Source organism: Xyrauchen texanus, chromosome 3 (genome assembly GCF_025860055.1).
Source record: "Xyrauchen texanus isolate HMW12.3.18 chromosome 3, RBS_HiC_50CHRs, whole genome shotgun sequence".
Classification (NCBI taxonomy): Eukaryota; Metazoa; Chordata; class Actinopteri; order Cypriniformes; family Catostomidae; genus Xyrauchen; species Xyrauchen texanus.
The window spans coordinates 29,150,302-29,174,900 of record NC_068278.1 but is presented as its reverse complement, the minus strand read 5'-3'; the positions used below and the strand labels follow the sequence as shown (position 1 = coordinate 29,174,900).

Below are 24,599 nucleotides of genomic sequence, written 5' to 3'. Positions count from 1 at the left end.
TTGGTCACTACTACTTATTTAGTAGCAGTTTTTAACCACTGCACTGTTGGCATCCTCTGATCCATATTTGAAGATTTTTTTTTAATTATTACATCGTCAATATAAATATAAATATGGATCTAATAAGAAAACATGATAATTTGTCTATATTTTGTATAGACTAGTAAGGAAACAAATTACTGTCTAAATTACATTCACTGGCCAAATTGCAGTGGGACATAATTAGGCATTCTATGACAAGGGCTGCATGTACTACTGTAACTTAACAAAATGTAAAAAATATATATATATATATATATATTTCTAAAGCTACAGTATGTAACTTTTGGCCCTCTAGTGGTTAAAAAATAAAACGGCATGCATCTAGCGGAAGAACGTTGTTTTGTTTGTGCTTCGTTCTGCTCCTCTGCAAGCATAAATGTGGTTCGAGGCACCGGTGCACACATGGATACAGGACATCTTATCAGAGTGTTTGGACAAATAAATTATGAAAGTAAAACATGTGATCTGAGGCAGGTACGTGCCATATCTCTTTTGACTTATTGAAAAGATTAATGTTTTAAAATAAATTACGTTAACATTACATATAACGATTACTAGTCTGATAATGTCAAACGTTGTAAAGTTTTTATAACTGCAGGATATTCTGGCCAAATAGACCACAGTAGGAACTAATTTATAGATTGTCATGGTTACCAACCAGCGGTCAACATCATTTCAAGACTCACATGTCCTTGGCAAGCCTATGACTAAAGGTTTGATTTATATAAATTAATGCCATTATAAAGAAAATACACAGGTGTGCTAGCAAGTGAAAATGTACGCACCTATTATATTTATTGTATTTCACTACACACACACACCCACACACAGATGTGTGTTGTGTGTGATTACACAATTATACATAAACCATATCAATAAAATATCTTACCTGTTGAGTAAGAAAAAAGCAATCTCTCTTGCTTTTAAATCCTTTCAGATCTCAGTTGTCGCCACCTTTGAAAAGTCAAGCCGATATTGATTTTGGTTTTATTACGGACTCTGTCTCTTCCCAGGGATTATTTTTGTCAATGGTCCTGTCATCTTGCTCTGTTTGGGGTTTCTTTTTATTTACAACAGGTGATTCCCCGGAGGTTTGCTGTTTTTAATGATTCATGGTAATTTTTCTTGTTAGTTGTGACAACAAACTTTGGGCTTCAGCTACTCCCACACATGCACTACAGTAGCCGGATCTTATTTTCACTGTGTATGGATATGACATGAAAGTGGACGAGTGAATGACGTACAGTATGTATGCAATTTCCTGCAAAATCTGTCCCGACAGCTCTAAAATATAAATCATTAGTTTAGGTTTATCAAAGTGTATTTGGTAAAGACAAGGTTTGGAAGATGGATTTTTGTTGCACTCTCTCATTAATATATATATATTTTTTTAAGTTACATAGTGTAGCTTTAAATACATAAGAAATTATCACTGTATGTAGTACATATTACTTTGTTTTAAATATACAAAAAATAGTGCACAGTTGTAAACATTCAGTTTTTCAAAAACTTGTTTTTTTCTATCCAAAATCTACATCAATACTTTATAATGTTCTCATTTTCAAAGCTGAAATGGGTGCAATCAATCATAACATATTTTACATAAATTACTAATACTATTTGTGTAGCTGGTGCTCTTTATTCAAAATGACAAAGCATAAACCCAATATTGTCCACATCAACCTCAGCTCTCAAGTTCTCCTCAACACACATTAATGCGCCCAAAACATATAAAAAGCACACAGTTATGCTTTAACTAAGGTTAACAAATGGAACCTTATTGTAAAGTTCTACCAACACTCTCTCTCTCACTCTCTTTCTCTCACTCACTCACACACACACAACACACACACACACACACACACACACACACACATTGGTGCGGCTATCCTTATGAGAACTCTCCATAGACATAATGATTTTTATACAGTATGAAATATAGATTCTATCCCATAAACCTACCCCTACCCCTAACCCTCACAAAAAACTTTCTGCATTTTTTTATTTCCCCCCCCAAAAAAAACATAATTTAGTATGTTTTTAAGTGATTTGAATTATGGGGACACTAGAAATGTCTTCATAGACCACACTTATAGCATAATACCCTTGTAATTACCAGTTTGTAACCTAAGAAATTGTCCTCGTACAACATGCAAACCTTACAAACCTTACCCCCCCCCCCACACACACACACACACACACATACATAAACATACACACACAAACCTTATATTTACCACAATCATACTAAACATATTAACATAACACTGCAAAAACTGGAAAAGAATAGTAAACAAAACAAGCAAACTCAATAATAATAATAAAGAGAAGGAAAAGCAGATGTTGGGTGAGGTGGAAAAATAGTTATGCAAGATGCTGGTAACGATAGTGAGCCAGGTTGCAACAAAAATGTAAATACCTAATTAAAATGTTAATAACAGTTAACAGACATCCTGTGATCTCTGACATATAAAAGTAAATACATAAAAAATACTGAACATTACACTCACCTAGCTGTCCATGAAGTGCAATGCCATTGAACTTCTTGGACAGAAGGTGACTGTAATTTAAGTAAGTGCCACTCAAAGAATGATTACAATGTTTAAACTTTTCTAAATATGTATATTGTTCTTTCATTTTGGGGGAGGGGTGTGCTGGGGTGAAAATAAGTACAATGAATGTCCCTACAATTATGATGAGAGCAAAAAAGAAATAATGAAACAGGGGCTTTTTTTTCAATGGTCCTGCCATCTTGCACACTTGCATGCCCACCAAATGTGAGACACCGCACCCTATTCTGATCCCCCCTCAAACTTGATGGTTGTTGAACTTATTTTAAGTGTCATTTGATAAGCTACCCTGCTTGCACCAAGACATCCCACTGACCCAGCCACTGGTCATTGTCTATACCACTTCCCGTCAAAGCCGGCACACTTTGTCAGATTTCGACTTGAATATCCATTTTGCATCTGAAGTAGCGTATCGAAAGTGACTGGATCGTTCGAGCCTTTTTATTCAGCTGCCGCTCCCTTCCTCCCCCAAAGTGTTTCCACTGACACTGACATCATTTGCGATCGTCGTCATGACAGTGATTTGAAGAAATGTACAAATATATATATATATTGCTTTTCTGTGTGCAAGTGGAGAGGGGGAGTGTAATGTGGATAATTTCTGGAAATGAACAATACTTATCCGTTCGTCGCCCCTTTCGGTTTGATCTTTCGAGTCTATTGGATGAGGGCTTTATGTTATCAAAGCAGAGAATCTGTTTAATTATTTTTGAGGCAAGTCTAGTAAAAAGGTCATTCAAAGATGAACCTCATAAAAAAACCTCTGAGGCTGCTGATTGTAGTTGCCTTTAGTTAGTTCAATGAAACTTTGATATTCCTCTGCATCTGGGTGAAATTCAGTGAGGTTTAGTGCTTAATACATTGAGCAGACAGCTGTATGTATTTCTTAAAACCTTTAAATGATAGGCATGTTTATGAATTGGGAAGGTTTATGTGGTAGTGAGCACAGAACAGACTGTCAAATAAGTGAAGAGGAAGCATCAACCACCAGAGGGAAATCTGTCCCTCAAAACCTTGCCGGAGCACTTTGGTCACAGGGTGTCTTGCGGTGCAATAATGCTCTATTAATTCTCTGTGCTGTTCTCCCACTGATAGAAAGGTGTCTTTACAAACTAAAGGGCAAATCTTACTGCGTTCAATACCTTAGGGCGTTATGTCTAAAATTTGTCATGCGTGTGCACTTCTCAGTGTTAAAATGACAAGATCTCCAGTCAAAGAAGCCCCGCTAGGCATCCGATGATAGTGGGCTTGGAGAGATTTTTGTGAAGAGACATTGCCAAGAGGCAGAGTACTCCTGCACTCTGTGAGCCTACTGGGATTAGTTCCACTTCCCAGCCAACGGCAAAGAGCCTCATCTCATTCTGATTTTTTTTAAATAGCCTCCATCTGTGTCCATAAGATTTTTTCTACAGAAGGCACAATATGGTCAGAATATGACAAGGCCTATGCTGTGCATAAAGCAAATCAATCAGACATTTTTTTTATGTATTTTGTCATCCACTTGCCATTCAGTAGCTTGAGCAATAAAATATTATACTCATTTAAGTTTTAGAAAGCCAATAATTATAAGCAAAATGGGTTTCCCTTGTGCACTGAACCAAGATACCCCAAAGTACAGGATAATTTTTTTCTGTTGTCCCATCTGATATGATTGGAAGTCCAAGTATTTCATAGACTGGAGACTCTCGTCTATTGATGCTGCACCCGGCTGAAATGTATACACCGTCCCTGTAAGGAAAAGAATAGCCAAGAGAAAATTTATGAATTAATTTATTGTAGTATTATAATATTACCATGTGTTATTATTGTATTGTGTGTGCCTGTATGTATATATATATATATATATATTCTTGTTGCACTCTAATCTGTCTTGGATAGTATTATTCTGATGCAGTTGAAACTTTGTAATGCAGCACTTTTCATACTACTCTCTCCTTAATATGAACCGCTTATTTTGCATTCTTTTAATTTACATTTTTGTATTTGACCGTAAAGCACTTTGGTCAACAATTGTTGTTTTATTGGTGCTATATAAATAAAGTTTACATTGACATTGACATTATTCCTCTGTTGTAAGTCACTTAGGACAAAAGCATCTGCAAAATGAATAAATGTAAATGTTATTTTCATTAATAATTAAATAATAAGTTGTTAATATATTAATTATATGTTTAATCATCAATTATATTACAGTATTAATATAATAATAGTAATAATGTATCAAGTATTATAATCCTTTTTGTGCGCAAACAGTCAGGGTGGGAAAATTTCCTTAAAAATAAAATACACCAAAATATAAAGATAATACTAAAATATATGCATTTATTTTGCATAACCACAGCTCTGTAAATATAACCCTTTCCTCACCATTAATAAAAAGGAATCATATGTTCTACCCAAATTATTATGTATAAGACATATTTTTGATTTTAATTGTACACACAATTTTGATTTTAATTGTTAAAAAAGACAAACATAATACAAAATAAAAAGACTGATTTAAAAGGCCTTTTGTATATTTAAATGGAATTTATGTTAAGTGATTCTAATAGTAGATAAAGCATACATATTAAAATAGTAAATAATTGTAAATTAATCCACAAAATGTTGTGTTGGCTCATTCATTCATTTTAGCCCAAAATCTAAGTGAATCTCCCATTGTTCTACAATGTGGGACTTACTGAAACTCATGTAAATAGCTCTCCAGCTATAGTACACACTCCATTGCTAGACTGCTGGGGAAACTGGGAGCACTGGCACCAAGAGGGAGCTCTCGCCTAGCGTATTACCACCACCAAACAAACACACACACACACACACACACATGCACGCACACACAGGTGCACACGTGCACACACACACACACACACACACACACACACACACACACACACACACACACACACACACACACACACACACACAATGTTTTCTACTGTTCCCAAGTGCTTTTATTATTGAGAGCTAATATATATTTTTCCTAACATGTTTGATAACTAGTGTGTTACAACCAATGAAGCCGTCTTGGGCTAACAGTGAATAACTAACATAAGATAAATTTTTGACCTAGTTTCAATTGGCATTAGATATTGGAAGAAACCCAGCAACTTCATAGACTATCCACGAATGCACAGCTTTATGTTGTCCCTGCATTGTAAGCCAAGCAAGGCGCACCCTCTGCGATAGATCTCACTCCGTCAACAAATAAGGTGCATCAGATGCTGTTTTGGCCACCACTGATTGTGGGGCTAAGTTTACAGGATTTTGCAGGCTTTGAAGTAGGAACTCTGAAAAGCTGTCTCCCTCCAACACAATGGCTGTGAAGGAGCTCTGCTGTAAGAGTCGGCCAGGTGCAAAGCAATACGCTCATACACAGATAGACGGTCGGACCCATTTTAACTCCACTGCTCCTGGGTAAGAGGCAATGACTTGGCACATTATATCCATGCCATGTTGCACTGAGACAGGCAGAGCAAGTGCCAATTGAAAAGAAGGACCATGGGCTACATGACTCATGTCAAAGTGATATTATAAATGGTGAAAGTAAAGAGATAGTATGCTGAGGATACATGTTTTCTTGTTTTTACTCTCCAGAGACATGCAAAATGCAAAAGTCATTTTGTAAAGTAGAGATATTCAAATAATACATTTTGTTCTGCTCCATAAAATTTTATGATCCCCTTGTGTTTTAAATGTTATGTTACTGAGTACAGCTGTATTTTATAGAAACCAGTGTAATCTTTGTACTAAATTGATAAAGATGAAGTACAACAGTTTAATGTTATTCACAAATTGCACAACAGTAGGGTTTCAGAAGTAAAAATCCCATACATTTTGTCAAATGAGAAACTGATTTTTAAAAATAATCTAAATACCTTTTAAGACAAGCCATGACTATGTAATGTCAGCAAACCCTAAAACCCTAAAATGACAGTAACAATGAAAATGTGAACAACTTTAAGGGCTAAAAGAATACAAAAGTTTTAACAGAGGAATTAATGTAAGTGCTTTAATAAAATTATAATCTTCATATTTCTACCTTTAAACCTTCCACAAATGGGCCCCATTCACTACCATTGTAAGTGCGTCACTGCAAATTCTATTTTTGCTTTCTATTTTAAAGCAAATTCTAGGTTGAGGCGAACCTAGAATATATTATTGCATTGAACCAGGAATAGTCCTTTAAGAATTTTTGTTGAAGAACAGAGAAAATCAATGAGAAATCTTTTTTTGGGAGCCAAGGCAGCAGAAAAGAGTGGTCAGTGTTGTGATTTATGCCAAAAAGTGTCACATATCAAACAATAGAAAGTTCTTTAATATATAAAAGCCTGAATAATTACACCACACCGAGTTTATAAAAAAAAATAATAACAAAATAAAATAAAACAAATGCGCTTCATTTGAATGATCAGAGATATCTCATGGTTTTACACCATCTTTAAGATATCACACGGCTCAGTTCATCAAGAGCTTTAACTCTGTACCCTGTAGATATGCTACACCTATGCAGATCAGACAAACAGAGACAGCCTGTTGGGGGCCATCATTAGCCCTCCATCTCAACAGTGCTCTCTATGCCACACCAGTTTGATGGCCACCAGACTTCACAGAAAGATGTCTACTACTCTGATTTAGCTGTGTGCTTGGGCAACTGTCCAAAGGAGGAGTCTGCATGTGTTTTTGCATCTCATATTCTGCTAGCCATTCTCTGGAACAGCTTGATTCCCCAAAACCCTCAACTCCCACAGGAGCTGTCTTGCACTTTCTGTTCTTTAAGGGAGTGAGATCCAGGAATTAAAAGGTGGTACTGAAAACCTGGAGAGTAGCCCATGTCGTTCTCAGACCAAACTTCCAAAATACTCCCTAAAGATGGCTCATTCTAAGTACAGGATTTTTAACAGTAGTTATGGGTTGTGATATGCATAATTACAGATCAATAGAGGAGCTTTGTGTAAAAAGGGCATTTATTTTTCTTGTAAAGCCTACATACACAGAAAAAAAGTGGTAACCCACAATTGTTACCGGAACTATATATTTCTACTTAATCTAACCCAACATTTTTATAGTAACACTTAACAATAAGGTTCCTTTCATTATCATTAGTTAAGTATCATGAACAACCAATGAACAATATATTTATTTTACATAATTTATTAATTTTTGTTTTGTTAGTAAATAAAAGTACAATTGTTTATTGTAGGGTTACGTTTATTTAGGTTAGGGTTAGGGTTATTTAGGTTTACTTAGTTAATGTTAGTTCATAGTTCATTAACTAATTTTAACAAATACAACTTTTGATTTAAAAAAAGTTGTACTATATGTTGAAATTAACATGAACTAAGATTAATAAATGATTAATAATTATCGTTTATTGTTACTTCATGTTAACTAATGGTATTAACTAATGTTAACAAATGGATCCTTATTGTAAAGTCTTACTACAATTACTTTTGATAGTGTAAACTAATTTGTCAGGTTGATATAGTCAGATTAAATAGCAATTGATTTGGATTTGAATTAAACCAGTTAATTTAGATGTTACAAAATGAAGCAAATTTTTTGGTTACCTGACAAAACATTTTCAGAATGTAAATTAAAAATGTACATTAGAAATGTGCTTTATGTGGTTACATCACCAAACAATATTATGTAACATCACCAAATCAACCTAAATACATTAAATTATAACAACAAAACTATTTTTATGTGTTAGATAAGGTGAAAAATAGTTCCTTAAGATAACAATTACAGGTTTACCACTTTTTACCATGTTTATCTGATTCTACTAAAAAGTAAAAGCCCAATATTTAATTTTAAGGTTTGCAATTATATTAAATGGCAGTACATTTACCTGTCTTTCCACATTGAACATTTTAAAAGTTCAAAAAGGGACAGGAAGTGCAGCTGCAAACAGGCCTAGAGAAAATGCCAGAATGTGAGCAATCCTGCACTCTAGAGCTAGCCCCCACTACCTCCACACCCATGGTCCACATACGGCCCACATAGCACCGCCATCTGGTCTGGTGGAGATGCAAAACCAAGCCAAGAGAGCCTAAAATCTAACGCCTGCTGACAACTTGGATACATTTTCCAGTTATTAAAAAGTGATATAGGCTCTGGAACAGTGAATACATTAAAGGCTCAAGAAAAAAAAACAGTTGGAGCTCTCAGAAATCAACCTGAAGAAGCCCTTGATGTTTTTTACAGTTAAGAAAGTGTAACTTTGTCACTGATGAATTCAAAATGGATAATTTGATAAACATTAAAAGGATAGTTCACACCAAAATGAAAATTGTTATAATTTCCTTACTGTAATGTTGTTTCAAACCTGCTTGACTTTCTTTCTTCCTCGGAACACAAAAGGAGAGAGAAAAGGACCGCCTAGGGACATATGCAAAGATCCTTTTTGTGGACTTCAGTTTGGCTTTTAACACCATCATCCCAGCTATTCTACAGACTAAATTACACCAACTCTCTGTTCCCACATCTATATGTCAGTGGATCACCAACGTTCTGATGGACATGCAGCCGCTAGTGAGACAGGGTCACTTCCAGCACATGAACAATCAGCACTGGTTCCCCCCATGGATGCGTGCTCTCCCCACTACTCTTCTCCCTGTTTACAAATTACTACACTGCCAAGGACCTCTCTGTCAAGCTCCTGAAGTTTGCAAATGAAACTACTGTCATCGACCTCATCCAAGCTGATGATGAGTTTGTATACAGAAGGAACACCCCAACATTGCCCCCGCTCACCATTCTAAACAGCACTGTGGCAGCTATGGAGTCATTCAGGTTCCTAGGCACAACCATTTCACAGGACCTGAAGTAGGAGACACACATTGACTCCATTGTGAAAAAGGCCCAACAGAGGCCGTTATGAAGTCGGACATCAGAAGACTACAAAGGACAGTTTGGACTGCTGAGATGATTATTGGTTGTTGTCCCCCTTCAAGAACTGTACACTTCCAGACTGAGGAAAAAGGCTGGAAAAATCACACTGAGCCCCAGAACCGTCAGGCACAGGATCAGTTTTTCCTTAGGCGATCCATCTCATGAACAGAAAAAACTGCCCCATTGAGCAATAATTATGTGAAATAACAGCTTAGTCTATTTATATTTATCCAACATACCATACCTCTTCTGCCATACATTCCCTTGCATCTGTATATAACAGACTTATCTTGTACATACATACACATTTCTATATATACTTATATTTTCTAATCACTTTTTATTTTTATATTAATATTTGTATTAGTATCTCTGTCTTTTTGTTATATTGTTTGTGCACTGGAAGCTTCTGTTACCAAGACAGATTCCTTGTATGTGTAAGCATACTTGGCAATAAAGCTAATTCTGATTTTGATTATCTCTGAGATGTACAGCCTCAATCACTTTTCACTTTCATTGTTTGGAGAAAAGATGCAATAAATGTGAAGATAACATTTCGCCTAACATCTCCATTTGTGTTCCACAGAAGAAAGAAACTTATACATTTTAAGAACAACATGGAAAAACAGGGTGAGTGAATGATGACAGAATTTTCATTTTTGGGTGAACTATCCCTTTATATCCTTATAAATGCATTGGATAACAGCATGGGTCTTAAAGGCTCTGGAGGACCTAATATTGGTCTACCGCTTTAAAAGGGAGAGTTGATTTTGACAGCGTGGTGGCGATCTCTGTCATTTAAGTCTATAGCCACAATCAGTCACAATGTCTTTTGGAGCAGCATCTGCACCATAACTTAAAACGGTATAAAATATTTACAGCAAGTCCTGTTGGCTCAAATCAAGTCTTCTGGGTAAATAAAGTGGCATATGATCAGCAATCAAGAGCTGATGACTACAGAATTGACCCTCGAGACAGAAGAAGAATGATGTTTTTTAATCTCCAGATGCCAGTAAAACATCCTGTGCTGGCATTAGTTGTCATGATGTTTACAAATTGGTCATTACCGGCTAACAATTTTGGGGTAACATTATATGTAAAGGTAAGGGTAAACAAGAATGCTATTTTACAAAGATAAGTGTAAAACTTTAGTTTTTCTTTTTTGTTTAATGGAAGAAAGACCATCATATCGGTTTGGAACAACATGTTATTAAGAAAATTATGAATTACGTTTTGTATTTTGGGGTGAACTATCGCTAAAGAAGCAGTTCTTTTTTCCCAACCCTAAACCCTACTTGAATCCTGTGTCCACAAGGTCCCAAAGAAAATGATTGAGAACATTGCTGATCATCTGATGTCTGTAAATGATCATTGCTATGGGAAAATTCCAACAAAATGTGTTGGAATATCTCAAGTTTACATACAAAGCTTGGCTTAGCATGGTCACCAGAAAACAGTTTTTCCATGGAAGTCACTTAAGCAAAGCTGCATTACATGTGCAGATGTTTTCAGCTCTCTATCTTGTCTTTCTTTCCCTGGGTTTGTTAGAATAAGTGCACATCATTGCCAGCTAACAGCTCTGGGCACCATCCCCTGGTTATTTGAGATAAAATGCCAGTCATTTTGGCGGAGTGTGGGCACTCACAGACTGCAAAGACGAGCACAGATGGCACTAATGGACAAGCAGAATCCAACAGAGGGAACAGGGACGAGCCACTGAGGAGAGCTATTCCAAATAGCAGTAGTGAAAGCCAGGCCCTGCTCAGCTTTAGCAAGGTTACCACTGCAGCGTTTAATCATAAAGAATTTAAAGTAATAAAATAATCATAAGGGGGGGTCAGATGGGGAGGAGATTGTTCTTAATTATCCATGTTCCAGTGTAGCAAAACATGAGACAGCAGTTATCCACTCCAGCATGCCATTTGAGGAGCAGGGATTGTTGTATGTGAATGATGCAAGTCAATTTGTGTTTCATGTTCACAAGTTCTATGTTTAAAGTGATGCTCATTTTAGAGATTTTTGCAATGTTCATAATAATTTTGCTTGTTTGATTCATTTAAAAGAGCCAATTTGGGGGGCCTGGGTAGCTAAAGACTCTGAATACATCACCTGGATCCAGGGTGTGCTGAGTGAATCCAGCCAGGTCTCCTAAGCAACCAAATTGGCTTGGTTGCTAGGGAGGGTAGAGTTACATGGGGTAACCTCCTTGTGGTCGCTATAATGTGGTTCTCGCTCTCTATGTGGTGCGTGAGAACAGCGTGAAGCCTCCACATGTGCTATGTCTCCACGGTAGCACACTCAACAAGCCACGTGATAAGATGCATGGATTGACTCAGACATGGAGGAAACTGAGATTCATCCTCCGCACTTTTAATATTCCCTTCCAACTCCATGAGTTCTTGTATTTTGAATTTTTTTGATGAATGACGCTGATTTAGTGATTAAGATAATTGATTAAGTGCCTCCCAAGCCACGCTCACAGAGGATACTGAGGACTTGTTGGTCTCCATATAAACATTGACATCAGCCTTTAACATTTGTAGGAAACCAGGATTTTGCAAAAAGGCTACTTTAATGTGCCAACTATATGATTTATTTTTCTCTGTATGTGGCAACACCTCTAAACTCACCAGGGCATGAACCGAGACTAAGATGTTTCCAATTGAGCAATCCACAACAGATGAAATGAGGGACTTATTTTTTTAAATATTAATAAACATATTTTCTAGAATATATCTTATGGACTGATGAAAATAATGTATAGTCCCTACCAGATGGGTTCAAAAGTCTCCAAATATCTGTAAGACCAAGATTTTTACACATACTGTGAAGCATCAATGTTGCTCTAAGGGGCTTACACACTTATGCTTCACTATGATCAAGGACTGAGTCATCAAAAAATTAAAGTCTCCTCTCAATATTATATCATGAGGGCTGCCAGCGGCTTGCAACATCCCTTCATGACCTATAAAAAAGCCCTGATCATCAACGTTAGGTGTGTAAATATTAGCCAAAATAAACCTTTGCCCATTAATGTAATGACTCCCTTGCTCTTACTTGAGCCAGCACTAAAGAAAATATGTCCACCCATATCTTCCCAAATTTTTGTTTCTTGAAGAAACCCAATATCATATTTCTTACATTTAAGAAAATAAATAACCCTTTCTTGTTTTTATGGGGTGCCACAACCCATTCATATTCCATATGGAGAGCAACAATCCACTCATATTAACATTTGACATCTTGACATATTAGAAAAAATGGATTGTGTGTCAAAAACAAGATTCTAAAGACCACATTCCAACATTAGTGCAACAATCAAACCCTGAACTTCCCCCCGAACCAAACAAACAGAAAAAAAAATGCGCTCATTCACCCCACCCACGACAGCGCCAAGTGTCGTCCATCCCTCTAAACACAAACAATCGATGTACGCCAACGAGAGCCCCCACAACAAGTTTGCCATTGGATTGCTTAAGTCCGGTACTTCTATACAAATTTTGTGAGACAGAATTACAATACAGAAGAAAATCTATAAATCAAACTCCAGCCAATAGTTAGAATAATCACAAAGAATGTGTAGATTCATCCACATACTGTCCCAAAGGTGTGTTCCTTCCCAAAACAAGCTCCAGCCCCTTGCGGAACCAACACACACAAACAATAAGTAAATAAATAAATAAATCATTTTTAAAATACATTCCATTTCCTCAGGCAGTGAAACGAATGTTTTCCTCGGATGGACAAGTAAATGTTCAGTGAGTCAGGTCCACTTGGCTGCAAAGCGAGTACCACACAATGATTTACTCATTCCCTTGACTTTATAAAAGTCAATGCTTTTTGGGGACAAGTAAATACTTTACGGCCATCCTTAGCATCTATTCTCAATCTGGCCAGGAAATTCAGTGTAAATGCGACCCTCCGTGAATGCTAACGTTTTTTAAAGGAGTGTTATTCCACAAAAGAGACTCCAGCACAAAAAGAAACAAAAATGTCTGGGAACTAGAAAATGCTGTGGATCTTCCAAGAAAGACTTGCTTTACTTCTCGCCTCGTGTAACATTAGATCTTTATCAGAAGATCTCAGAAATTTGGCCTGAAATGATCGGAGCCCGTCTTCCTCAGTGGATCTCTGAGCCGAGACTCAATTTACAGCTTATGGCGTGTTAAGTCGAGCAGACTCTTGAAGAGCCAGTCTAGGAATTTCACCACATCTCGGGCTTCTTCGTTCTCATGAATTCCAACAATTCGGATGTTGTTTTGCCGATTACGATTCTCAAGGTCTTCCAGTTTTTCTCAAATGCATTCCAAATCTAATTTGGTTGCTAGCAGATTAGCATATAATTCCCACTCTGATGACTCCAGATTCTCGATCCATTTCTCAACGTCCCCGATTCTTGTAACCAACTCAGTTAATTTCGTCTCCATGGAAGTGATCGATCGATGTATTACAGCAAGATCCTCCAAGTCTGCTCTGACCTTCCTCAGCATTGCTGACATACTCGACAGCTGACGCTGAATCTCTCTCGCCACATCATTCAAACCGAGTCCCTGGTTTGCGGCCCTGTCAGGGGTGTCAGCTTGACCACATAAGTGTCTTTTAATGTCTCCAGAGCCCAAGGATTTTGAATTCTTTGACATACTGATCTCACAGAACAGTTATGGAACAGGGTGTATCGAATCTCACCGAATCTCAATAATGAAAAACTAGCAAAGTGCTCGCTGTTCACACATCTGACCCTTGCATTGCGTCATGTGACTCTGCCAACTACTGTTCTAAATGGCCATGTTTGCCTTCAGATATAATGATGACTTAAATCATTAGACCTGTGTCCTATATCTTTCTCATTCAAATAAAACATCCAAAGAAATTCATGCAGTTACAGTCTCCATTTACCTTTATCAGTTTTTGAGAGGCAAGGGATTTTGGCTAGTGAAAATGCTCAGAGGCTTTTCACAAAAACATCCTGCAAAGTTTTATATATGAAAGTTCACCGTAAAAAACTTTATTGTCTCTCAAATGTAGGAGTCGACTCTGAGTCAATGTAATGAATCGTTTTTCCAACGAGTCATTTTCCTTTTCGTTGTGACGTCAAGACGAAAAATTATCAAATTGGTCGCGCCCACTCATTGCGCGTGCAGACACCAGGGAAAACTTGAAAACATCATGTCGACAACAAGACGCTGTGTTCTGAAGTGCATATCAAAAGCGACCTTTTTTTCACTGCCCAGGGACGAGCATGTGAAGAATCAGTGGCTAGAGTTTATATTTACAACTATACCACACAAGTATAGCCCTTGTGCTGTGTTCACATCATTTTAATGACGATTGCTTTAGGAACATGAATGCTTTCAAGTGTGGATTCGCGAGCCGGTTGAAACTTCAGTACCAAGTTTATTTGGATCAGCTTCCTCCTCCGAATCACAACCTGTAAGTATTATTAATAATTGTTTCTTTTATGTGTTTTTTAGCATGCTTAATAAGTATTTGTGTGTGTTGTGTAAGTTACGCTCAGCGCAGCTTCTAGGTCTCCAATGTCAATTTTTTGAAATATGTGAAATGTTTGTCGATGTTATTGGAGTTGTCATAAAGAATAGAGCAATAACTTGTAGTAATGCAGTGCTTTACCAATATGTTTATGCATTGGGCTAAAGCAAACAATAACTGATTGGGTGTTTACCACCGAACTTTGGGCTATGATCGCTAACATTAATCAACTCAAATTCCTTCTCTGATTTTGATTTTTTTACTACAACGCGGTGATGGGCGTTCCGTTTCCGACAATCTCTGCACAGAGTATACCAATCACAACTGACTGGGTCATCTGACCAATCACCGCAGATTAGCGTCACGCAAAGGAGGGGTTTGGAAAAATGAGTCGTTGAACGAATCATTTGGGAGTCGGTGAGCAAATTAGGTAAACATAAATGCATATTATAAGACAACAAAAGTGTTTTTTGTCATTGCATGCATGTAAAACTGTTGTTGGGGACTCCCAAAACAATATTAGGAACATTTTAAATGCCATAATAGGTGCCCTTTAAGTACACAGCCTATTTTTCCAATTTCAATGTACTTTTTTGTGTTTTGTAGGATAGACAGAAGCAGAGCATCAGAGCTGTAATGTGCTTGTAGTTCTAATGCTTAATCACTCTGAGCCCCTCAAGCCACAGAAAACTCTGCTTCCTCACTCCCTTGCTTGTATATGAACATTTTCCCCCATTTGTCTCCTCAAAGAAATCTCACGACACTGCAAATGAGCATCCAGACAAAGCCTTTCGGCTCATCTGCAATTTTCCATTTCTGGCCTGTCTCTGCAGCTTCAAGTGGCCTGCAGTCAGGCTCCTAGTCACCATAAACATACAGCTGCACAAAACCATAAGCTTGCACAAAGGCTCACAGTCCAAGAGAAAGCAAACTAACTAAAAACAAAACCCACAAAACATAAGAAATTCCATAGTAGCTTTTTGTAAAAAGCAGAGTAAGCAACAGAGTTTGTGTTTACAGTATGTGAGCCTCTTTTTCCCCCAGACTCCTCCATCTACCATTTGACTTCCACCAGCGTGGCGGAGGACGGGGTCACATGTGATCTGGGCCAGGGAGAGATGGGATTCATGCGACAGGAGTGGCGGTAATTGGAGGGAGCTGTCAGGATGGTGAAGCTCTGTGTCCTTGTGAGATTCCTGCCATTTGGATGTGAGCACACACACGTGCCAGGGTGCCTACCATCCTGTGAGATGGCACGCATTAAAGCTAGTGATGAGGCTAATGTGTGTAGAATTGTTTCTGGCACCCAGTCCACACAGGGGTCAATGGGTGATCTGTTAGAAAAGCTGTAATTTAAAGGAAAGTATACAGCTACTTTAAAACATGGATTACTATGGATTGTGATACTCCAGTTAACTCTTAATACAATTTGTGAATTTTTGCACAACTCTTGTAAATTATAGAAAAAAAGATTACTATGGATATTATATAAATTAATAATCAAATATTTAAATGTTATATCTGTGAATTCAGAGAAACTATCACTGTAAAAAAGTGGATACATGCAGTTGTTGACCTGACACTTAATATAGTTAATATAACTCAATATAGTCAGGTTGATTTAGTCATATTAAATAACAAATATGACTTAAACAAAAACAGTAAATGTTTATATTACCACTTGAAGTCCTTTGTTTAGGTTATGGACCAAATAATGTTTATAGTGTATATACAGCAGGTACATTATTTTTAATTATTTTTGAAATATTTGGATAAAATGTCCAATAAATTCAATTAAAATTCATCCCTGGGCATTAAGATATTAAATAAAATATGAAAATAGCCAAGATAAAATGTTTCTAAATACATACAATAAAATGTTTATATACACATTTACGAAAAAAGTTTTAAAACAGTTGAGTCTGCACATATTCACTTTTATTTTAATTTACGACTTCATGATGCTTTTATGAGCAAGTTCCCCTCCTTATTTAATGTAAAAATTTCAGCTTTAAATTACAGCAGAGAAAAGGTATATTTATGTGGTGCTATAAAACACAGGAGTGTAAATACACGCTGACTGCACACCCTGCTATATTCAGTAGTAACCCTGGTGATAAACCATCTTATTATGTCTACTGGGGAAAATATGCTTATCAAGCTGCATGGTAATGTAAGCAGTAAATAACTTGATCATTGCACGTAGTGGAAATCTAACCGCATGTAGCAGCTTCAGGCCACACTACATTACTAAGAAGCACTGTACTGTATATTTGTATTTTTATCTTTTTGTAGATCACAATTGTGAGAACTGGGTTAATGTGACCTAAGTTGGTTAGACAACATACTGGTCAGGGGGAGAACACCCACACGTTAAAGCAAACATTAGTTCTTTCACAGAAGACCATTATTAAAATATACACATAAAAATTAGAGATGTGCAATACTACATATTTCCAAATATCTTTTCAATCAGTTATTGGGTTGTCTGAATGATTAGTCGACTACTCTGTCTAAGGAAGCCTATATAATTAGGGACCACCAGACCCCAATCAGAGACATTTCTTATAGGGCTTTCACACAGGACACATTCTTGTGTTCAAGAACAGCTATACAAAGTGCAACAAAATAGAACAAAAAGATGGGATTTCAAGGCACATTTTTAAAAGATTAACTATATTAAACTTGTAATGCTGTCTTGCAAAATGCTACGCTCACGAGTCATGAAGCAAGCCGCTAAAAAACAGCAAGATGTAACAAAACAGCCAATAATATTCATCTGCTTGTGTAGATAGATCAACAATTAAAAAGCTGCCTCTAAATTAATCCCTTTTAAAGTACTGACATAAAAAAAAGATTAGCTAGTAAACGAATATTGCTGTCAATTTTCGCTGCTAGTTCAATTGACTTAATATGAAATAAAGCAATGCAATTCTAGAACATTTTGTCACAACTTGATTTCATTGCGTTCCATCCATTTAAATGTGTAAAGTGGAAGTTTACTTAATCCATTTGAGTTGCGACTACATGAACACTTTTGTTGTGTTAATGTAGCTTTTATGAAACTGGGCAGGGGACTTCTATTTCCCAGCATGCTTTGCATTGGACACAATAGAGAGAGTAAATGTTAACATTAAGTGTTATTTTATGTGTTTTTGTGCAAGAGGGATACTTGTTAGAGTTTACTGTTTTATGTTGAGATTTAGAAGAGTTTCTATTATATTGGAGTTTGGGCCGCTACCATTATGGTGAAGAGTGGAAGTTGGCTATAAGGCACCCCATTAACAAAAAAATAGTGAAGAAAAAGATGATTAGAGACAACAAGCATGTCTTATTTATACAAGGCTTCATGGCACCCAGACCTGTATGGAATTCAGGGCCTGCAAAGACACTTGGCAAGAACATAGAGGAAAACATTACACACATACAAACCAGAATATGCCAGTATTCAAACTTTCACTTATAGATAAATCAATTTCAAAAGTAAATAAAATCTATAATATTTGGAGCACTTCCTGTAATCTTCATATGTTTGTACCAATCAGAATGTTAGAAAATCTGTGATGTAAACCAATTTTGCATTTGCATCCTTATTTATGTTTTTTAAAGTTAGTTTGCTCCCTGAACTCATCTGTTCAGGCAATAGTCCCCAAATAGGTGTAATACAACACTTTATATATCTTTGCAAATAATCTATGTACAGTACGTAAAACTGGAAATAATCCAATCTATATTTTTCAGGACTCCACAAGAGAAAATCAGTGACATTTCCTTTAGCGTATGCCCCAGGCTCCCATGGTGACCAGACACTAGTTATGTCATACCTTACACGACTAATTATCTGCAGACCTTTCCTTTGTCTCCTCATCAGGTTCCATCCTCTTACAACCTCGAGCACAGCTACTAGTTTCACTAATGTTTACTTGACACCTCAGTTCACATGAAGAAAATTAACAAAAAACATTCTGTTTTCAAAATGTACCTAAACTAAACTGCTAATAAAAGACTGTGGGGCCCTATTTTAAGAGCACTGGCACTAAGTGCAGCGCTATGCTATAAGTCATACATGCAAAGTCAATAGGCATGGCTGGGAAGTTTTGGTATTTTCATGCAAGCATACACTAAGTCTTGGCGCATGTGGGTTGAGCGAAATTGTGCACAATGCACTGATGGGCTGGGTGAAGTGCAATTTATTTATGAGGTTCTACTTTGGCACAGTGTCCGTCCTCTTATATAGCCCATTCCCTGTCAATCAACAGTGATAAAAACAAAGACAGCACGAAGTTTGTAGTGTAAATAGGCTGTATGCAATGAATTAGAGGAATATTGACTTCAATTCTACTTTTTTATTTTGATTTCAAAAAATGTTATTCACTTCATGAAACATGACAAAATTAAACCAAAAATATTTCAAAATTCTAATTGCACGAAAATTAAAATGTAATCAAAATAACAGTGGTCAAAAATCGTACCAAATCCAAACATTTTACTGTCTCCAACTTCTTCCACCGGCCCCTTTGCAGTCACTTAAAAATCACTCTACAACAACAGGTGGAAAAATACCAATACAAATTATATCATAAATATAAACATATCAATAATAATAATAATTGAAAAATAAACCATGATCCCCGTCAGTCACTCACTTGAAGTTGTGTCAATTGATGTGACACTAGGGGCTTCTTTCGGGAGCCACGGTTACCTCTGATTTTGAGAAAAGGCCAATGAGAAATTGGTGAACAGAATTTGCATCCTGATGTGCTGCAGGAACTACATGCAGCAACTGACCTCGCCCTCCAGGCCATGAAGGTCACAGCGTGGGCACTCAGACAGGCAATGGCCACCCTCATGGTCAAGGAACAGCATTTATGGCTGAACCTGGTCGACACGCAGGACATTGACGAAGCCTGCTTCCTCAACGCCCCCATCTGCCGAATAAGGGGCGAAGGACCTCAACCAATGGTTTTCAGCGGTGAAAAAAACAGACATTCAACACATCATGCATCCTCATCGCTCAAGAGCACGTACCACGTCTGTTCGCCAAGGGCGTCCCCCTGCGACCGCAAAAGCTCAGTAAGCTCCTCCCCAACCCGGGCCCAGTTCTTGGCCACAGTATAGAGCTCCCCGCAGGAAGCCGACATCCCGTCTCACGAACCCCTTCGTGGACCCAAAAGTCTCCAAAACATTTGACTCAGAGCAAGATGGCCTCTGCGGAGCAGAGCCCCGACAGGGCTGTGGTACTCAAAAGAGCCCCGACAGGGCTGTGGTACTCAAAAGAGCAGATTCCTCACTCCTTGACTCACCTAATTAATGTCGACACACGCCGTTCTCACATCGGTCTGGCGCCAAACAATGGACGCAGTCCCCTCACCTCCACACCTTCGTCTGTAGACACCGGATGGGGCGGTTCTGACGAGTCCAGAGGACGCCCGAGTCGCTGCTGGCTCCAAAGGAGGAGACGACGGGCGAGTCGTGACATGTGGTGGGAGCGTACGCCGCCTTGGCGATTTATGTGCGCTACCTGACCTGATTAGGATGTGTTTGTCCGAATTAACGGGAGAAACCGCCGCAGGGCAAAGAAGACAGTCAACAACACTAGGAAATTGATATGCCAGCACAGCGTGGCCCCTCTCCAACGGCCCGCGGCTGCGTGCCCTTTGCACACGGCGCCCCAACCCAATCTGGAGGCGTCGGTAGTGACCAGGACGCGTCGGGACACCTGCTGCAGGGGCCCTCCTGCCCGTAGAAAGCAGAGGTCTGTCCAGGGTTGTAGTGTTTTTCGGCAGGCGTGGGTGATTGTCACACGGTGCGTGCCGTGGCGCCATGCTCGTCTCGGGACTCGAGTCTGAAGCCAGTGCTGAATCGGTCTCATATGCATCAACCCCAGCGGCGTGGTCACAGCGGAGGATGCTATATGCCCCAGGAGCCTCTGGAAGAGTTTTAAAGGGACCGTTGTGCCTGGCCTGAATTTGGCGAGGCATTTCAGCACCGACTGCGCACGCTCGTTGGTGAGACGTGCGGACATTGAGACTGAGTCTAACTCCATGCCGAGAAAGGAGATGCTCTGGACCGGGGTGAGCTTGCTCTTTTCTCGGTTGACCTGAAGCCCCAAGCGGCTGAGGTGCCTGAGCACCTGGTCTCTGTGAGCACATAGTAACTCTCGGGAGTGGGCCAATATGAGCCAGTCGTCGAGGTAGTTGAGTATGCGGATGCCGGCTTCTTGGAGCGGGGCAAGAGCTGCCTCTGCGACTTTCGTGCAGACGCGAGGGGACAGAGACATGCCGAAGGGGAGGACTTTGTATTGGAACGCCTGGCCGTCGAACGCGAACCATAGAAAAGGTCGGTGTCGCGGCAAGATTGAGACGTGGAAGTACGCGTCCTTCAGGTCTACCGCTGCGAACCAATCTAGGTGTTGGACGCTTGTCAAGATGCATTTGTGCGTGAGCATTTTGAACGGGAGTTTGAGCAGCGCTCGATTGAAAACTCGCAGGTCCAAGATTGGTCGTAAGCCGCCGCCTTTCTTGGGTACAATGAAGTAAGGGCTGTAGAAACCCTTCTTCATTTCGGTTGGAGGGACAGGCTCTATCGCGTCTTTGTAGTAAGAGAGTAGCGATCTCCGCGCGCAGGAATTTGGCATGTTGGACGTGCACTGCGGTAAAGCGGACGCCCGTGAAGGGGGGTGGGGGCCTGGCAAACTGAATTGCGTAACCGAGTCGGATGGTCCGGGCCAGCCAGCGAGACGGGTTGGGAAGTGAAAGCCATGCATCCAATCTCCATGCTAGGGGCACCAAAGGGACGGTTATTTTTGACGTACCTGGCGGGGCTTTGCAGCGGGGTGGAGCAGGTAGTATGCCGTCGGGAGGTGCGGACGCGTCCCGAGGCTCTGGTGCTGAGAAAAGACTCAAAGCACTTTTGCTCCGGACATCCGGCAGGGGGCGGGTTAGTGACTGAGGAGGAGGTCCTTTAGTGCCGTCCTCTGGACTCGTCAGAACCGGCCGGCCGGGGAACAGTCGTGGGGCTGAAGGTGGATCTGGGGCCGCGTTCAGAGTGCCGGGACTATTGAGGCCTGGCGGCAGAGTGCCGTGAGAACGGCAATTGCGGGCCAGGTGACCCAGAGACAAAAAAGGAAATAGCTCTATTATTGAGAATGTGAGTACCGCAGCCCCCGTTAGGGGGTGTGGCAAATGAAATTAATTCAACAAAAGATTCTCCTCCCGGCCCTCCACCGGGGAACGGATTGGTCTTACCAGCTCCGGAGCTAACGTCTCAGTCTCTGGGTCGGTCATCTCAGGAGCACCTGGGAGCCTTCCGGGTCCTCGAGGGGGTCCGTGAGATGAGGGGGCGTCCATCTTCTGCGGAGAGCTCGATGCCAGGGCGGAAAGCTGGGCCCATGTTTGTTGAGGCGGAGCACCGCTTTTCTTTCTTTCTTGAAAGCCGCAGGAGGACGCCCTCGGCGAGCAGACAGGGCATGGCCCCTGGCGGCACGTTTGCAGCAGGGCAGGATGTGTGAAATAGCCTCCGTCTGTTTCTTCACCACTGAGGGCTGCTGGGTAGAGTCGTCAGATGGTGTCGCCGAATGGACGGAGCTGGGAGACGGGAGCGTTTGAGAAAGCGTGCTTTTTCTACCTCCTCTACTGCGACCAGGTCCAGTCCATGTGTTGAGTTTCCGGACCACAAGGGGGGCCATCGCGTGTTCGAGTGCAGTTCCTGCAGCACGTCAAGAACAGGACTACCCAAGTGCACATTTTTGGAGCCTTGACCCGGTGGACTGCAGGGGGGGCCATGGCGTGCAGGGGGGGAGTGGTCTGGGACCGCTCTACCGCCGAGGGTAATGAGAGCGGAGGAGCGAGGAAGCTTGGCTTGCTCAGCTCGTCATGCACGTCCGGGAAGAAAGGAACCGGGGGTGGGGCGCGGCTGTGAGCGGTGCGGCTGTGAGCGGCGCACATGCCCGTGGAACCAAACAAGTAGCCGTGAGGGGGAGGGGGGACGGGATTTTCCAGTCCAACATCACGCTCGCTGTACCCGGGGAAGCATATCGGACCTCTGTGCATCAGGCTCAGACTGGGCGCGCAGACCCGAAGGTGGCGGCGCAGACAAGTCATCAGCATCAGACGCCGCTGTAACGCTCTCCGATGCAGCGGTGATTATCGTCATCCAATCCCGGGAGCTCAAGGGACCGGCAGGCCGGCCGTGAAGCGGGCCGCACTCATCCCGAGCAGATGGGAGCAAGCAAGCGTGCTGGGGAGGCGGGTGGTTCGCAGGGGGTACCCGGCGAACACAGCCCGTCTTTATCCCCAAATCACCTTCATCGCCGCGGCGCCTGCCCCAATCCCGTGGGAAAGAGGCGAGGCGCGGGGGGCGGCTGAAGTGGCTTTCTCTCATGACAAAAGAAAGCCTATGACCGCAATGCTGCAACAGCTATGTTCTCGCACTGAGAACATAACCTTATTGGAGAGAAAACGCTCATCCCGAGCTCGGACGGAAGCCAGCAAGCGTACCGGGGAGGCGGGAGGCTCGCGGGGGGGTACCCGGCGAACACAGCCCATCTTTATCCTCAAATCACCTTCATCGCCCGTGGCGCCTGCCCCAATCCCGTGGAAAAGAGGCGAGGCGCGGGGGCGGCTGAAGTGGCTTTCTCTCACTACAAGAAAAAGCCTACGACCGCAATGCTGTCATGGCTATGTTCTCGCACTGAAAACATAGACCATTCATAAAAACGCTGCCTGCGTGTAATCGCAACCCAGGTACGCCAGGCAGTTTTTATGACCGTAGGAGGTGGGACAAATCGACCGCATCCGGAAACTACACAGAGGCGGAAACATGTCTTTAAAAAGACGCGTCCTGAAAAGGACATTCAACGCCGCTGTGTATTGCTCTTTTAGAGAAAATCACTCTCTTAAACAACTCTCTTAGAGTTGGGTTTCTGCACTGTCGAAGCGCCCAGGGGCAATTGCACTGCCGTGCAAGAAGGAGAAATCGCCGCTGTAATGCGCCCTCAATCCAACAGCATGCAGAGCGTCAGAGGAATACAGGAACTGGTGTGATCTCACGCGAACAGCATGCACAACCATCGGCTACGAAGAAAATTTCTGAATGACCTCTAGTATTTGCCTCGCCTTTATGCCCGTATGTCCGGGGGCGGGGTATGCAAATACTGACTGCCAACTTCTCATTGGCCTTTTTTCAATGGATCAGAGGCATATTCGGCGCTCAAGAGAGACCCCTAGTGTCGCTTGTCCGACACAACATGGAGAGAGCGACAGACGGGGAACTTAAATTTATTGAAGGTAATGTGCATTTACATCATGGTACTTCCATGGCACCCCAGTGGAAAAGATCATGCATCAACTTGGATGACAAATGCCAATATTCAGTTTAATCATAACCAACATGTGAGTTGCAGGAACAAAAGGTCTCTATGATAATAAGGCTGTAGCATTGGCTCTGTCCCCACTATATATCAGGAGGAGGAGTGTCTCTATTCAACTATGCAGATGTCATGATAATGAGCTGCCTGCTCAGGCTGGACTTATTGTGACTGCACATCTCTATCTCTATGTGTGTGTGTGTGTGTGTGTGTGTGTGTGTGTGTGTGTGTGTGTGTGT

The 24,599-nt window shown here is 40.7% G+C and overlaps 1 protein-coding gene across 2 annotated transcripts in view; it reads right to left on the bottom strand.

Annotated features, from left to right (window-relative positions):
• Positions 1-403: 403 nt before the first annotated feature.
• LOC127626687 (anthrax toxin receptor 2-like) overlaps positions 404-24,599 on the bottom strand; it is a 102,120-nt gene continuing 77,924 nt past the window's right edge. Inside the window, exon 16 of one of the 2 annotated variants that reach the window (XM_052102673.1) lies at positions 404-4,340. In XM_052102673.1, the coding sequence (XP_051958633.1) occupies positions 4,302-4,340 (39 nt within the window). In that variant the 3' untranslated portion in view covers positions 404-4,301. The remainder of the gene's footprint in view (positions 4,341-24,599) is intronic. The other variant, XM_052102666.1, reaches the window with a different exon arrangement.